Here is a 16,976-nt window from a genome sequence, read left to right as displayed (position 1 = left end):
AATTGGAGTTTGATAAACTGTTTCTATAAATTTATGTATTAATTGGATTTTTTTGTTTTTGAATAAGTCGAATATAATAGTTTAGTATTTAACGATAAACTAAAATAAAAAAGTACGTTTCTACAATTGAGTCCAAGGTAGAACCGTAACGTATTAAATACAACAAACACAAGCAACAACTTGTTTAAAAATAAACAATTAAACTACATTCACCGATCAAAACATAAATGCATGCATACCGCAAACGTACTTAGATAATGGCACGACTATAATAAGCAATTAAAAATGACATTGACACAGTAGTCTTGAACATGACACATAACAATGATACCCCTTTTGCATATTTTGCCCGATATTCGCCGCCTTATCATAACCGCAATACATAAATAACTCCCCAAATCCTCCATCCTTCAAAATCCTGACACTTGCCTCGACTCCGCCAAACCCATCACATTATTCGCATTCCCCTCATATTCTATGCAAATAAAAAGGCGAAACCTTGAAAATCCTGCCATGACAAGCGCGAATCCGAGTCACCCCGCAACCCTTACCGGAGAAGAAGTGCAGTCTTCATCGCTGTGATCAATCTGCAATTGACTCTGCTGTGTTCTCCTCATTGTCGTTTTTTCCGCACGCACTCATCACACACACTCCACGCGACTAAAACACACACCATTTTGGAAACAGCTGTTCAATAACGTGCCCCATGACGCCTGCCGTCGCGACGCCGTCGCCCGCCATTTTGCGCACGGTTTTAGAACGTCGAATGGAACGTGTGGTCGGCGGATCGGAGCGGTAATGTGTTGGCGCACGACGAAGTTGCGATGGGTACTGTCAGGATTAGGTGTAGTACCTGGCGATTGTGACAGAGGCCCCCATTTTTTCCCTGAATGGGCGATTGTATTCCGGGATGTTTGCGTACGAGGGTTATCGGGCTTTTCTGGGAAAAAATGGGGATCAGGGACGGGTGTTTGTTGAGCGGAGTTTGGACGGAAAAAGATGTTTTTTTATAGGATAGCTAGAGCTAGTTTTAGCTGGACGAAGTTAAATAAAGTTGATCTTGTGTCAACCAGAGAGAATCACATCCCAATAATATAGACATTTGATTTTTTTTTTTAATTTCAAGGTTTTCACGATATATTGCATATTACATAATTTGTAAACGAATGATCCTTGGAAACAATTTTCTACACTCTTCTAGTTCTATCGACCGCGCCTTTTGGGAAAGCACCAAACAAGAACGTGGTTGTTAATGGGTTGATTTTAGCCAGTGATGGCCAGAAGATGTCCAAGAGCAAAAAAAATTCCCGTGTCCTTTGGACGTAGTTTCTAAGTATGGCGCTGATGCGTTGCGATTGTATTTAATTAATTCTCCAGCGGTTTGTGGGAAAAATTTAAAATTCAAAGAAGAAGGAGTTCGTGGTGTTCTTAAAGATGTGGTGTTACCGTGGTACAGCGCTTTGCGTTTTCTTTTATTGAATATTGAGGGTTTTGTGGAAGAACACAAGCGGCCATTTTGTTACACTGAAGGAGAAGTTGTTACCAATTTAATGGATCGATGGGTTATTTCTTTAACACAGTCGCTCGTGGAGTATTTTCATAATGAGATGAGTCATTACCGGCTTAATGTGGTTTCTAGCGTAACCAGATTCTTTGATAATTTCACTAACTGGTACGTGAGGTTAAATAGAAAACGGTTCAGAAATAACACGGATCTGGGAGACCAAAAAGCAGCTTTGTGGACTCTTTTTGACGTATTTTTAACTATGGTTGTGATGATGGCACCGCTGGTACCATTCGTGTCGGAAACCATTTACCAACACTTGAGGACGTTTCTGGCACAATCCGTTGACAGTGTTCACTATGTAACACAACCACAATCAAATACAACCTTGATAGATATAGACACAGAACGTGCTGTATCTAGAATGAGAAGCATCATAGAATTGGGACGAGTGATTCGTGATCGGAAAAACCTTGCTCTTAAATATCCATTATCTGAGGTGGTAATCATCCACCAAGACCCTCAATATCTTGGTGATCTTCACCTACTGGAGGAATATATTCGTACTGAGCTAAACGTGCGCATTGTCACTCTGATCAGTGGCAGGAAGAAATATGGACTCACTTTACAAGTAGAACCCGACTTTAAAATTTTGGGACTGCGGTTTAAAGACGAACTTAGAACTTTGGTGACTGGAATTAGAGCTTTAACACGTGTTGAAATCGACGAGATGATTAAAGTTGGCTATATTGTGGTAAAAGGACAACGTATTGAAATTTCTGAAGTTAAATTACTCTGGAAGTTGGAGACCAATTCGGGTCACTATGAAGTTAATAGTGACAACGACGTAGTTATTGTGATGAATGTTGCCCCAGATTCGGTGATGTAAGATGAAGGAACTGCTAGGGAGGTGGTAAATCGTATTTTGAAATTGCGTAAAAGGGTAAATTTAGTCCCTACTGATCAAATATCAGTGTTTTATGCAGCTTCTGGTGATATTAACAGAGTAGTAAAGTCCTATAGTAAATTCCTTGAAACTAGTGTAAGGGCACCTTTCAGATCACTAAATGAGAAAGAACGTTTTGATAACGTTATAACTGAAGATACACAATTATGAAAACATTGTAAGCTTCATTTAGTTTTAACTCACTTTCGAGATATAGTGTTTCCTGTGACGAAATGGGCTAATGTTGAATTGGTTAATCTTCAAGCTAGATATTGTTCTAGAAATAGTTCAAGAGGTTTAGTTCTGTTAGAACTTGCCAAAATTCCCACTACAGTGAAAAATCTGTATTCCGAAGTGTTTCGTTTATTTGGAGTGGACAACTTCAGGTTGGTTAACAGCGATGGGAAAGAGATTGGTGACAGCGAATTACTGAGTTTGTCAGGACGCACAATTTTTGTCGTACCTTGTAACAAGAACGTAGTTTTGCCCAAAGAAACGGTCGCACCTTTTTGTGAAGTTCGTAATTTCGTTGAAAGAAACACTGAAGGTACTATCATTTTGGAAAATCCGGAAGGTAACAGAACGTTTTTCAGTGAGTTGGATTATAAGAGTATTGTTTATGAGTGGACCAAGATGCCAAAAACCAGTCAAATTTAATAATAATTTATATATAATTTACTATTTTTAAAAACCCATGATGTGTAACAATTTATATTTAAATAAAAAATGCATCTAACTACATTTTAAAATATTTTTCTATTGGTTCCCCTAAAATCTTCTCCATTTCTTGCACAGCCTTCCTGCACGCCTTCTCCACATTTTCCTCCTCATCCTCTAGCAGCTCCGCCAAAACCGAAATAGTCTCCGGCAACAAACGCAAATAATCCACGCCCAACTTCTTCACCATCTCCTTCAAACAATGCAACGAAATCAACCTAATACTCGGCGAATTGTGCTTCATTTTGAGCAAAATCTGATAATTCAGCTGCTGCACAATCGCTAGCGTAACCACCTTCTCGTTCCTCCTTTCAAGACATTCAACCCCGCCCAAACTATTCTTCAACTGATCAACCAAAGGTTGCATCAAAACCTGAAACCTATCCTTATTCACGAACTTGTGGTTGTCGTACAAAAACACCGCATGAAGAGTCTTCAAGACGTTCTCCAACAACAAAACGTTCTTGTTTTCTTCACCGAAATACGACGTTTCGTTTTTGACGGTGTTACAAGCGTCCAAAATCCGAGCGGCGTTGTTCAGGAAATGACCGACGAAAAGGACGAAGAGGTTCTTCAAAGACTCGGCAATGCTGCTGGATAAAGCGTAAAACGTAATCAGTCTTTCAGTCTTCTGGTCGTGTCTAGCAACCCAGTCAAAGAGTTTGTAGTATAGAGGCTTGAATGTGCTTTCCGACAACTTGAGCACCAGTTTGCTCAGCGCTGTGATTATTTGGGCTTCGACTTCGTTGGCTTGCTCGAAGGAAGTGTCATGGTCGGTCCGGAATTGTAAAGCGTTTAGAAAAAAGGTGGTGAGTTCGGGTGGGTTTACGTTGATTTCGGAACCACTGAGGTGGTTCAGATTTTCTCCTAGTGCTTCCATGAGGAAGGTGATGGCGGTGAAGGAGTTCTTGGTGATGAGGTGGTTGTAGCTTTGGCTCAGCGCTGGTATTAGAACTCTTGGGGGTATAGAAGTACCGATTTGTTAGCGCAAAGTGGACAGTTTATTCACCACTGGTTGTGTTTTTTCTTCATCACCCCATTTGGTAGCTAGCACGGCTAGTTCGTAAAGCAACTTCTCTAAATACGCACTGAAGAAAAGCGGCAACGTTTCTAATACCTTCTGGACTGCCGTAACTGAACTTAAAAGCAGAAGACTGGACTCTTTATTTTTCTGCTGCTTTAGAATCTTCAACAACGCCGGCATGAAGTTCGGAAGACTTGGAATGGCATGTGCACACAAGTTTGCACAAAGTTCAGCTATGCACAACAAAACTGAAGCTAAAACGTTATTTTGGACTTTGCCTCTTTTGATCAAGTCGGTCAGATAGTCCAGAATTTCGGTCAGTTTTTCGGTATGTTCTGTCACCAATAACTTCACCAGAAATTTGAGTGAGAGAAGAGCAGTTTGAACATTCAACTCTTCTTCGTTGTCCATTGGTATTTCTTCGACGTTTCTGATGATGGAGAGCAAGGGTGGTACCAACACATAGATTTCTTCAGAAGCGCACTCACTGAAGAAAGTTGGAGGGTGTTGAACTTTGGAATTCAAGAGCTCCATGCTGCGTCTTCGTACCGTGGCGAAATTATGAACCATCAAGCCTTTAACGACTAAGACGAACATCTGCGGTGTTAAAATCGCGTTCATACTATCAAGAATATCGTAGCTGAGGTGAAGAATAACCTTCCAGTAATTTGCATGCGTAATAGTTGCGTTTTTTTCAGCGATTTTTGACACTCTATGGATATAAGTTAGTACGTTTATGATTGTATCTTTGTATAGAGGCTCCAGGTCTAGCAACTCCTCGTTAGTTAGAGCCGCAACTTGTAGAACAAACTCCTTAGAAGCCAACAACTTTGACGTAAACACAATCAAAGTATATTTGAAGTGGCGGAACTGTTTGAGGGTTTTGTACAAAATACCGAACCCAGAAGTGGTGTTATCTGTTTCTACTTCGTCAGGCAACTCCTTCAAATTTTTCAACAAATGGATGTAATTCTGGATGACCACTTTTGGAGAAAACTCACGACAAACACTAGCGGCTATTTCTAGTCGTTTCATGTGGTCGTCTTTATTCTTCTGTCTGGTGTGATTGACGTGAGACTCAAAAATCAGAAGCAGAAAGACATACAGATGTTCACTGACTCCGATTTTCGTCAATTTGTTCGTATATCGACATCCTTCGGTGCTCCGGTACATCTAATAGAACATCCACGAAGACTCGTAGTACCCTAGATATAGTTTCCACTAGAGACCCTAGATATACTTTGGAAAAAAAAACAAAAGTACATTCTTAAAATAAATGCATTTTATGAAACAAAAATGAATAATAATTTACAAAAATGAATAATAATTTCAATTTTTAAATTACGTACAAAATTTTTATACTCAACTATTTTGACGAAACTGTAAAACTGCTATATTTTAAATAGCGATTCTGGAAAAACTGGAAAGAAAGTGATCTGCCAAAATCAGTCTTATCTTAGCAAGTACTAGCCCCGCCCACTCACCCTGTATTTTCTTACAAGGTATATAATTTGCCAAAATCAGTTTTACCTTATCAAATATTAGGCCCGCCCACCCGCCCTATATTTTCTTGGAAAGAAAGTTATCTGCCAAAATCAGTCTTATCTTAGCAAGTACTAGCTCCACCCACCCCCCTCTTCTAATTCTAACGACTAAATTTATTTCCGTTCAATATAAGATCATTCATTTCATTCAGATCGGATAAAATCAATCACTAAAAAGGAGACAGGGCGGGTGGGCGGGGCTAGTACTTGCTACGATAAGACTGGTTTTGGCAAATAACATACCTTCCAGAAAATAGAGGGTGGGTGGGTGGGGCTAGTATTTGCTAAGATAAAACTAATTTTGGCAAATGAGATACCTTCCAAGAAAACAGAGGGTGGGCGGGCGGGCTTAGTACTTGCTACGATAAGTCTGATTTTGGCAAACGGCATACTAATATAAAAACCAAAAGTGATTTTTTATTTACGTACAAAATTTTTATACTGAACTATTTTCACAAAACTGTAAAAACTGCTATATTTCAGTCAACAATTTTGGAAAAACGGTAGGAATTTTCAAAGAAAGGAAACAGAAAATGACTTCTGGATATCGAAATCTACAAGAAAGTGAGAAAATTGACAAAATCAGTCCTATCTGATTAAATACTAGCCCCTCCTACCCACCCTCTATTTTCTAAGAGGGTATCTCATTTGCCAAAATCAGTCTTATCCACGGCTGTAGAATATAAGGTTGGTACACTAAGGGAAATTTGGTGGAATAGAATATGGTGGTCCTAGGCGGCTTTGGCGCGCTTTAGATCGTTTCGCCATCTGTGATTTACGATTACACACTAACATCTTTATGAATGAAATTTTCCACTACTGCAATGGCAAATTGACAACTGACAGGCTGCCAAAACTGTCATTCTACTTCTAGTTGATGTATTATGATAGAAATTACTGTTTAAATTGGTTTAACGAGATCGCCAACTCAGAGAGGAACGTACATTTATACATAACAAACCTCGGCAACCGCAGGTTTGTTCGATATTTCTAGCACTATTGTTTCATGTAAACAATCATTAAACAAGCATGTGCGATGACCAGATAAACACAGATTCCTTCGAAAAACAAGTTGACAATGTACTGGTTAAGAACTTTTCGGTAATTGATTACATTAGCCACCGCGATTTTGCCGAATCCGCCCCCACAAAAACCTCATACAACACCCCTGATCACGTTCCTACCTAACCTTCAAATGTTGTACAAACATTTCTCATAACATTTGAAGAGTAGGAACGCGATCAGGGCAGGGGCGTTGTATGAGGGTTCTGCAAAAAGGGTTTCAGAGAAGTCGCATAGTAGCTAGTGTAAACAATGGTCAAAGACGCTTCCAAAAGATTGAACGTTTAACATAATAAAAATTCGGCCCTATTCTAAATGCCGTTGCTTTAAAATTAAAGAAATCGTTAATTTTATGTGTCCTTAACAAAATTAAAGATTGGTTTGATTATGATTGATTCTAAAATACATGTTCTTTAAGCTATGCGTTAAATTTGTTAACTTTAACTGATGTCGTTAAAAGTGATTGTGAACAAACGCATGACAAACGCCCTGTGCTTTAATTGCACCATGGCCGACTCAAATCTTTAAAGAGAGTCGGCTACGATCGCACACGTTGCTATGAATTTTAGGTCAAACAGTTAGTTTGTCACTTGGTTGTTTGCTGTCACGAGTAAGTTTTTTAATAGAAAAATTAAAAATTTCTTTTACAAATAGACCTATTTCAGTGGCCTTGGTTAATAACGAAAAGGGTAAACGTGGTCAGAGAACTACAAAACAGCAGTTTGAATTTTTGATAAATTTCTTGGAAAAAAATCCAGAGGCTGTTTATCAAGATAGGTCCCACCCTTTAAGAGAAAGTTCACATATCGCAAAATGGAATACGCTCGTAAAGGAACTCAACAGCTCCGGAATGGGACCAGCAAAGTCGTTGGTTCAATGGAAAAAAGTTTTCACCGAGCTAAAAAATAACACCAAAAAGAAAGATCGCTTAATAAAAGAAGAAATTAGAGCCACTGGTGGTGGCGAGAAAAAATATAAATGTTTATTAGATTACGAACAGCGTTTACTCGTATTATTAAAAAAAGTGGCAGTTGAGGGGGCAGATATTCCCGAACCTGGCATCTCGACTTCGCCGTCAAATTTGTCTCAATGCGACAGTTTAGATTTACCACATGAGATAGAGGAAGCGGAATTAATACTTGTTGACGATGATACTGAGGATCCAGGAATGACGAAGACGGAACTTATAAATGTACATGGAACAAAACCGAAAACAACAATTATAAAAAAAAATATCCGAAAAAGTAGTCACAGGATGACTACTTTACAAAAATCCATAAGTCAATATAATGGAGTGGTTATTAAAATGGTGGAATCAAACACCGAACTCGTCAAGGCTATTGGGACACTCTCCAAAAGTGTCCAAGAATTGACTAAAGTACTAAATAATAAGTTTAATAATTGTTAAATTAAGAACTTTTAAACATTTGTTGAAATAAGTTGAAATAAATTATATATTGCCAAAATAATTTCTAACAACTTGTGTTCGAACCATTCTGCCCTCAGCTAACACATTTATGCCTCGAATAGGATGTTCGATTAAAGGCGCATTATCATTATCGATTTCGTCTTCATCGTAGTCATTTTCTTCTTCCTGTTGTAAATTAAATCTCACGGCAAAATTGTGAAGAATCATACATGAATAGATGATTTTTCCTGCACGAATTGGATGATAATGCATACATCTGGCTTTAGTTAAACATCTAAATCTCATTTTCAAAATTCCAATACAACGTTCCACTGTATTTCTTATCCGGGCATGATGGCGTGTGTACCGATATTCTGCGGTACCTGGTACAGCACCTTCGATGGGTGTTAATAACCAGGGTTCAATAGGATATCCTGAATCACCTAAAAGCCACATATTTCGTACACCTTGTTGATATTTACTAGACACATATCTTCTAATAACAGATGAGCCCCATATTGCCGAATCATGTGTTGCACCAGGGAATCTTGCATTTGCTGATAATATTTTCATGTCAGAATCACAAATAACTTGTGTATTGATACTGTAAAATCCTTTCCTATTGTAATACACAACGGGAGGATGTTCTTCATCTTGACTTGAGGGGGCATTAATAGCAATATGCGTTCCATCTATGGTGCCAATAATACCACCCATATTAAATTTTTCAAAGAAACTAACTTTTATCCGCTCAAATTCTTCATTATTTTGTGGAAATCTAATGTGTTCATGTAATAAGTGGTTAACAAATACATCAGTAACTTCTGCAATTGACCTACTTATCATTGGTTGACTCATACCAAAAGTAAAATCTTGACCAATCACTCTTTGATATGAACCACTAGCAAAAAAACTTATCGTTGTTAATATTTTTAGTTCATTGGGTACAGCTGACGTATATCTGCGATTTTGCATAAAAGGTATAACTTCATTTATTATCTGTATCATCATGTCTTTGGTAAATCTAAATAGTTGTTTAAAATGGTAATCCGGAGTATCGAAAGGATTATAGCTATCTCGAATACTACGTCTATGTACATTCAATCTGCATCTGCAAAATAAATTTGATTTTTTATTTTGAATATTAGTCAATTTAGTTCAAGAATTTTTGTTTACCTTCGTTCTAATTCCTCTAGTTCTTCCACAAATAATACATTTAAAAGCTGTAGTCCATTCATTTTGACTTTTCAAAATGTCAAACATTAAAGCAATACCTTTTAACGATATTAAAGCGACTGTTTTTGGCGGCCTTAATATTAAAGTATTCTCCTTCAAAATTGAAGATTTGTTCGTTAGTTTTAAAGCATTTTGTATAAAATGGAATACGGTTTATTGAGTTTGTCGTTAACTATGCTGTTAACGACATCGCTAATTTTAACGATATGAATTAGAATAGAGCCGATTATTATTAAATGCTTTGATTAAATGTCAAAGTTGTCATTTATGTCGGTATAATCGTGTCCTTTTGATGTGGCAAAAATTAATGCCGCTAAGTACCGTAAGAGGGACCCATTTGACAACGCGCGTCATGGCCAACTAGTACGGAAAGAAATTATTCCACCTACCGGAACGGGAATGAATGAAAGATACTCAACCCATCTATTCTACAGCCGTGGTCTTATCTTAGCAAATACTAACGCCGCCCACCTGCCCTCTAGTTTCTTGGAAAGAAAGTCATTTGCCAAAATTAGTCTTATCTCTATCTCAGATTCTATTATTTAGTATATATAGTTTCCACTCCCACTAGACAGAAGAATACAATTAGCCCCGCCCATCCACCCTGTCTCCTTTTCAGTGATTGAGTTTATCCAATCAGAATGAAATGAGTGATCTTACAATGAAAAGAACTAAAATTAGTAGCATGGTAGAAGGAGACATGGTATAGGCATACGCATCGGGTGTGACGTCAAGTGGGGTGAAATTAGCGCGAAATTTAAAATACATTCTTTAAATTGAAGTTTTATATTTTTTTATCCTGTCACGTTGCAAATTCCCCCGTATCAATCCTAAATCTAGACAATTAAGTAAAAGAGATAAATTTCTAAAATTGCAAAACAAAAGTTATTGTTATATCAATATATTAAACAAAATATAGTTTCGTCAAAAATGAGATACGCAAAATAAATAAAAAAAGGATTAATACATTAATAAAAGTAGTTAGAGCCGCTGCCAGGGTAAAAAAATACTTGTCGAGATTCATCAAAGGACTTGTTCCATAGACGATTTAGCTGTATCTTTGTCTATGGTCCACTCCACCCCTACATTAAATAGTAAGTACGCCCTGGATTTACTTGCAGTTTACGTTAGCGCGTAACCCAGTGTAACCAAAATTTTATCTTTTTCTTTTAAAAATGACTTACTGTGCTGTTTTGGGTTGTGGGAATAGCAAAAAAAAGCAACCAGATCTTACTTTTTACAGATTTCCCAAAGAACCTATAATTTTAGAGGCTTGGGTGGAATTCTGTGGTCGAAGCCCAATAAATGTTAAGAATGGTAAGAATAAAAACAAATAAATAATTAATAAACATTGTTTTTCATTTTATTACTTTTTCACTAGCTCGAATGTGTTCAATACATTTTACAAAGAAATGTGAAACGAAACTAGGACTACAAAGAGTATTAAACTATAGCCCAAAAAACAGAAGAAAAATATTAAATACAGCAATACCTACATTACTGGGTCCTTTGGCTCCACATAAAACGGGACACTCGCCATTGGCTTTTACAAATGTATTGAGCCATAACAGTTTAAGTAAAAAAACTCCAGATAAAAGTGGTTCAAGTAACAATGGTAAATGTGTAATGACTTCAGTTCCATTGCCTCTGTTGCTTCCTGTAAAACATTGCAAAAAGAATTTGTTTAACGTTTCATTAAGTGCCTCAAGAAATATAAATGACAGTGATATTCAATCTTTAAAATATGATGCATCGACAAATAATGACAATAGTGGCAGTAAAATAGACTCCTCAAACGACCTTAAAGCTTGTCGTAAGTGTCAGTGCGTAAGATATAAAAGTCAAAAGCAAATCTGGGAAAAGAAATTCCTAACACTGTCAAGGAAATATGAAAAATTAAGTAACCAACTAAAACTTATAAAAGATGAAAACCTAGCACTCCAAGGTGCACTGAAGGCAAGAAATGAGGATCAAAAAATTGTAGAGACGTTAAAAACAATTTTTACCCCTGGTCAAATAAAAAAATTAGTGACACAAACAAAACGTATCCAGTGGTCAGCCGAAGACATTGCATCGGCAATTTCTTTAAGGAGCATTAGCCCGAAAGCTTATAAATACTTACGAGAGAAGTGTCAATATCCACTTCCTGATTTGAGCACTTTAAGAAGGTGGGCAAGTACGTTTAGTGTCGATCCTGGAGTTTTGAAAGACGTCTCATTATTAATGAAAAAGAAAGCCAAAATTTTGAATGAAACTTCAAGATTGACGGTACTTTCATTTGATGAGATGTACATAGACAAACAATATTGTTTTCATAAAGAAAAAGAGCAAGTTTTTGGACCCCACCGAGCAGTACAAGTAGTGATGGCACGCGGTTTATGTTCCCCCTGGAAGCAACCCATATATTATAATTTTGATACCCCTATGACAAGAACGCTGTTATTGCATATCATCAAAACTTTGTATGAGTGTGATTATACAGTTGTTGCAATTGTATGTGATATGGGGTCACAGAATTTAGGCTTGTGGAGGGAACTAAACATAAATATATCAAAATCATTTTTTCAACACCCAAATGATGAGAGCAAATTAGTATTTGCATTTGCCGACGTTCCCCACTTACTGAAACTGCTTCGAAACCACTTTATTGACAGCGGCTTCTGCTTAAATAACAAAAATTATGGCAAAAAATACATTGAAGATGCTATTGAACTCGGAACAAACAACAACTTGCGAATTGGCCATAAAGTTACCCAGGACTTGTTGGATGTTAAAAGGTCACAACGTCAAAAAGTTAAAAGTGCTGCTAAATTATTTTCATATACGACAGCCAAACTACTTGACTACTGTGGTGAAAACAAATTAATCCAGTGCAGCAATTTTAAAACACTTTCTGATTTTATTGAGTTGGTGAACAATTGGTTTGACTTGCTGAATACATCTTCAAAATATTCAGCAAAAGGAGTAAGTGCCTTTGGAGTTAACTTGAATGATCAGATGAAGATAATCCAGAAAATGACTGAAGTAATGACAGCAATGAGAGTAGTAAGACACCGTGCTCTATTACCATTCCAAAAAGGAATCATCATTACCAATAAATCATTGGAAGGTCTATATCACTACCTTGTAACTACTTATAACCTGGAATATATCATGACTAGGCGTTTGAACCAAGATGTTTTAGAAAATTTTTTTTCTAATATGCGAAGTATGGGTGCTGTAAATACCAACCCTGATGCCATTAGCTTTATGTATCGTTTGAGGTGGTATATTTTAGGAAAAAATTCTTCAGGCGCTCTCGCTCAATCTAAAAACTGTGAGGAAGATGAAGATGATAAATTAACCAACCCCTTACAAGACCATGAAGAACAACAGGAAGTTTGTCTTACTGCTCCATTGTTTGCTTCAATTGTAGATACATCTTCAAGTTTTGATATTGATACAGAGCTCAATTGTGAGTGGATTGAAATTCATTTTGTTGATGATCCATCCCTGTGTGAAGGTGGTGATTCCAGCATAATTACACCAGAAATAATCATCAATCATGAAGGACTACGGTATTTAACTGGATATGTAGCACATCGGTTCAGGACGAAATATCCACATCTCGGTAATTCTAGCCCAGACAATGACGCTCCTTCCACCTCAACTTCTAACCTAGATTGGATTAACTTTATTTCAAAAGGAAATTTGCTTCATCCTACCAAAGAATTTCTGCAAGTTGCGGAAGTGATGGAAGCAACTTTTGTAAATTTCCACGGGGCAGACATTCAAAAAGTGCCTAAAATCATAACAACCGTCGTAAACGAAGTAAAAAATAATATTAACACTAGCAAGTTTCCAGATGAAGTGATTCGCTGTTTGGTGAGAACGCGAACGTATATCCGCATTAGGGAATTGAACAAATCAATAATCGCGGACAAATCAGAGGTTAAGTGTACAAAAAAAATAAAACAAATTGTGGGAAAACATTAGAACTGGATACTTTGATTTCTAAATTTTAATGTAGTTCTTCTTGTATAACTTCATTAAAGACTAAAGTGCGTGAGTGGGTAAAAACTTACCTTACTGTTGACTAATTTGTATTCCCCGTAAATAACAGCGAATCGCAAAAATTAAGCAGTTACCGCAGGGTGTGTTCCACATTTTTGGACCGTTCAACTTTCAATAATTACATTTTTATCACTATTAATTTCATTATCTTTCGTAAGCCGGCACACTTGGCCGGCAGCTAATTGACGTATTTGACAGAGCTATGACAGCTCAAGCTAAAAGTCCCTAGCCTTCCCTAGCGAAGCTCACAAGGTCGTTGATGCCAACCCACGTCACAAATAGATGCGCAGACGATTTCTAAATTGGTACACCGGATGCCTATACCATGTCTTCTTGTACCATGATTAGTAGTTAGAATGATAAAAGGGTGGCAAGTACTTGCTAAGACACGACTGATTTTGGCCAATGATATACTCTTCAAGAAAATAGAGGGTGGGTGGGCGGGGCTAGTATTTGATGAGATAAGGCTGATTTTGGCAAATGACATACCTTCCAAGAAAATAGAGGGTGGGTGGGCGGGGCTAGTATTTGATGAGATAAGGCTGATTTTGGCACTTTTGACATGTTCGACCATTTTTCAATTATATTTATCTGAAAAGTAGTTGAAGACATTTTCTTGTAGATTTCGATATCCAGAAGTCATTTTCGGCTTCGTTTCTGCGAAAATTCCTACTGTTTTTCCAAAATCGCTAATTGAAATACAGTAGTTTTTACAGTTTCGTCAAAATAGCTCGCTATAAAATTTTGTAGATAAATAAGAAAATTATTATTAATTTTTTTTCACAAAATACAACTGTTTCAAAAATGAACTTTGAAGTTTTTATATATTCACAGAAATGTTTAAAATTTTTTATTTGGGGCAATAGAGAAGTCAGGACAGAGTGCATGAAATAAGAAATAAATTTCATAGTAAATAGCATAACATGTGATTAGCTCTTCTTTTTTTTTTACTTGGTTTACATCGTAGATTCTATTAATTTCCACTCCCACTCGACAGAAGAACATAATTTTTCCAAAGTATATCTAGGGTCTCTAGTTTCCACATCTCCATCTTTAACCAAAATCGGTATAATAGTGTCTATAATCCTCGATACAATCTGGAAACTGTACGCATTTTCATGGCGCAACAACGAAGACCCCATGAAGGTAAAAATCGCCATCATGTTGTGTAAAACTTGAGTCGGAAAGAGGTCAGCCGAAAACGCCAACACTAAAAGAGCACAATAATGAGTCTGCGGATTCTGCGACGCCCTAATACATTGTACTATCAACTCCATGTTGAACATAGTTTCAGGTAGATTCTTAGTTTCCATTCGGTTACCCAAATCGAGAATTGAGTTAGAATCAGCTGTTTGGGGTACTCAACGGCTGCCTATTCGTCAAAATCCAGACACTTCTTCAAAACTTCGAACAACACCGGCAACAACACATCAATATTCCTAATCTTCTTCTTGTTTCGAATGAACTCCAAAGCCGTCAAACCCTTCCGCCATTCAAGAGTGTCCAAAATATCTGTCGTCGGTACTACCGAAATGCGCCTCTTTAAGTTGTTAGGGTCGAGCTTCGGAGACTGAACATCTCTCAACGCGGTAAAATGAGGAAGAATCAATTTAGAATCTAGATCGATGATTTTGACGAGGTGCCTCACGCTTGGCAGAATTTCGGGGTTTTTGGTGACCGTAGGCACTTCCACAACCAAATCTAAGAGTTTAAGTTGAACTTCGTCTATCAACGAAGCGAAGAAGTCTTTGCTGATTTGCTCCAGTAATAAAATTCTTGCCCTTGATAGTCAAAGTCAAGCTATCTTTCTTGACACAAGAATCAATGAACCTCCAGATGCTACTGTTCAAACGAATCTCTGGAGCCAAACCTGGTTGGCAACGCATTATGTTTCTAAGAACCACAGTAGACTGGGTTTCGTCTAGTTTAGACACTCTTCTGCAACGTCTTGGAAGATTTCAACCGTGTTGATATGTGATAGGAGTTCTAGCATTTTGGCTTTCAGGTAGACATTGTAGTTCTTTTTGCAGCTGGCTTTGACTAGAAGGGTCTTCGCGATTTCGGTGTTGGCCACAACCTCCTCATTTTTGACGCTCGAAAGCGACAAATAATTGTACAAAATTAGGGGTAGTTGATAATTGTCGGTGATGATTTCTTCACGTTGGTTCAACAATTCGCGAAATAGGTGTTGGTAGCCGTGTTTTTCCAATTGTGTTAGGAGTTCCACGACTTTGAACATCTTGGTCTTGATGGCTTCAGATTCGTGAAGCAACGTTGCTAGCACAACCGGAAGCAGAATTTCGCCATCGGTTAGAAGAGAGCTTTTGCTATCTTTGGCGCTCGGTTCCAACAACCTCACTATCAAATCTACACTCTGAGGGAACCTCTGCGCTTGCGCATCTACCACAACTCACTAGATTCAAAGTAAACTCAAGTTTGCTCCTCAAACTCTTGCAAAAATAGTTGACGAAAAACAAACAATATTTCTTGTGGCTTGGAGAGCTTCTGAAGACAGCGTCAGCCAAAGAGATAAAGTACCTACTAAAAGCGTTATCTTCGTGAAAATCGACACGACCTAAATCAACGTCGGGTTTCTTCGTCTTCACTATCACATTCTTCAAACACAAAAGGAATGCTTCAAAATGGAAACGACCAGCACGGGCCACCGCTACGTGCTTATAAAACAAAGCCTTACCATTCTCATACCTAATTTCACACCCCTCCAAACACTTGACAAATATATCCACGATCTGCACATTCGTCTCAATCGAGCTATTATTCGGTAAAATACAACTCAAAATGAACGTGACCAAGTACTTATTCAAAACAGATCTCTCTTCCATTGGTGTTTGCTTCAAACTCTCCACAAAGCTATCAACCACCTCGATGCTATCATTCCTCAAGCTATCAAAAACGTTGTTACAGAACTTCTCACACTCCTCCAACTTCCCGTTGATCTTCCTCAACAGAGGATTCTTTCTAACGAACGAAACCTGCGTGATTCCTCGCGCCGCCTCCAGCTGCTCCTCACTCTGTGGCAACAAATACGGAAAAAGGGCAACGAAAGTCTCCCAGTCGTTTCGGTCGCTTTTCGCACACAACATTAAAACCACCTCGGTTGACACCGACCCCCAAGTTTTCAAGTCCTGTTGACACATGTAAATCAACTTGGTTAAAACACCCTTCAAAGCGTCGGCTTTCAGGACCGAAATGTTCTTGATTAGGGTCAACGTTTCGGCAACTACAGTGACGTCGTCGTCGTTCAGGCGGTCGATGAAGGAGCTTTTGATCATTTCTTTTTCGCGGTCTCTGACGAGTTGTAGTTGTTTTTGGTTAAGTAACAGGTCGTCGGGAGGTCGGGTTTGGGTGGTAGAGTTTGTCTAGAAGGGCGAATTTGTCGATGATTGTAATGATGTCGGTTACCCATTTCTTGATGTGGTCGGGGTATTGTATAGCGACGATCTCTGCATTTGGCAACTCAT

General features: G+C 37.9%; 4 protein-coding genes and 1 long non-coding RNA gene across 9 annotated transcripts in view; 1 reads left to right on the top strand and 4 right to left on the bottom strand.

The window, feature by feature from the left end:
* The window catches only part of LOC135127806 (uncharacterized), a 25,720-nt gene extending 24,876 nt beyond the window's left edge, over positions 1-844 (bottom strand). For all 3 annotated transcript variants that reach the window (XM_064054436.1, XM_064054437.1, XM_064054438.1), the window contains exon 1: positions 552-844. In XM_064054436.1, coding sequence (XP_063910506.1) covers positions 552-617 — 66 coding nt within the window. In that variant the 5' untranslated portion in view covers positions 618-844. The remainder of the gene's footprint in view (positions 1-551) is intronic.
* On the top strand, positions 707-3,107 carry LOC135128183 (isoleucine--tRNA ligase, cytoplasmic-like). Its single transcript, XM_064055077.1, has 5 exons — positions 707-795; positions 870-967; positions 1,202-1,309; positions 1,378-2,389; positions 2,732-3,107. Exons 1-5 carry the CDS (start codon positions 707-709, stop codon positions 3,105-3,107), a joined length of 1,683 nt encoding a protein of 560 aa, XP_063911147.1.
* LOC135128182 (HEAT repeat-containing protein 1-like) lies at positions 3,098-16,976 on the bottom strand. The gene is given in 9 exon segments (XM_064055075.1): positions 3,098-4,146; positions 4,177-5,326; positions 5,328-5,396; positions 14,455-14,833; positions 14,836-15,269; positions 15,271-15,421; positions 15,424-15,878; positions 15,880-16,803; positions 16,918-16,976. Coding segments are annotated over 9 exon segments (4,581 nt in total). The 3' UTR covers positions 3,098-3,186.
* LOC135127803 (putative nuclease HARBI1) lies at positions 8,133-9,652 on the bottom strand. Its single transcript, XM_064054428.1, has 2 exons — positions 9,382-9,652; positions 8,133-9,316 (listed from the first exon to the last, which is right to left on the bottom strand). Exons 1-2 carry the CDS (start codon positions 9,441-9,443, stop codon positions 8,248-8,250), a joined length of 1,131 nt encoding a protein of 376 aa, XP_063910498.1. The 5' UTR covers positions 9,444-9,652; the 3' UTR covers positions 8,133-8,247.
* LOC135127804 (uncharacterized) lies at positions 10,780-13,811 on the bottom strand. Of its 3 annotated transcripts, none has more exons than XR_010280280.1 (3): positions 13,506-13,811; positions 12,790-13,222; positions 10,780-11,098 (listed from the first exon to the last, which is right to left on the bottom strand). It is a non-coding gene; the product is annotated as an uncharacterized LOC135127804 (long non-coding RNA). The 3 variants fall into 3 exon arrangements; XR_010280281.1 differs by having other exon boundaries at positions 12,797-13,222; positions 13,506-13,810; XR_010280279.1 differs by having other exon boundaries at positions 12,831-13,222; positions 13,506-13,804.

Source organism: Zophobas morio, unplaced genomic scaffold (genome assembly GCF_036711695.1).
Source record: "Zophobas morio isolate AGI-343-1 ecotype UQ-CSIRO unplaced genomic scaffold, CSIRO_AGI_Zmor_V1 ptg000012l, whole genome shotgun sequence".
NCBI classification, from domain to species: Eukaryota; Metazoa; Arthropoda; class Insecta; order Coleoptera; family Tenebrionidae; genus Zophobas; species Zophobas morio.
The sequence above is the reverse complement of the archived record's forward strand: the minus strand, read 5'-3'. Positions and strand labels throughout refer to the sequence as shown.

Coding starts and splice junctions, on each gene's coding strand:
- LOC135127803 (XM_064054428.1), bottom strand. CDS start 9,443: ATGAATGGACTACAGCTTTTAAATGTATTATTTGTGGAAGAACTAGAG. Junction 9,317..9,381: donor CTAGAGGAATTAGAACGAAG/GTAAACAAAAAT, acceptor TTTATTTTGCAG/ATGCAGATTGAATGTACATA.
- LOC135128183 (XM_064055077.1), top strand. CDS start 707: ATGACGCCTGCCGTCGCGACGCCGTCGCCCGCCATTTTGCGCACGGTT. Junction 1,310..1,377: donor CAAGAGCAAAAAAAATTCCC/GTGTCCTTTGGA, acceptor TTAATTCTCCAG/CGGTTTGTGGGAAAAATTTA. Junction 2,390..2,731: donor GTTGCCCCAGATTCGGTGAT/GTAAGATGAAGG, acceptor ATATTGTTCTAG/AAATAGTTCAAGAGGTTTAG.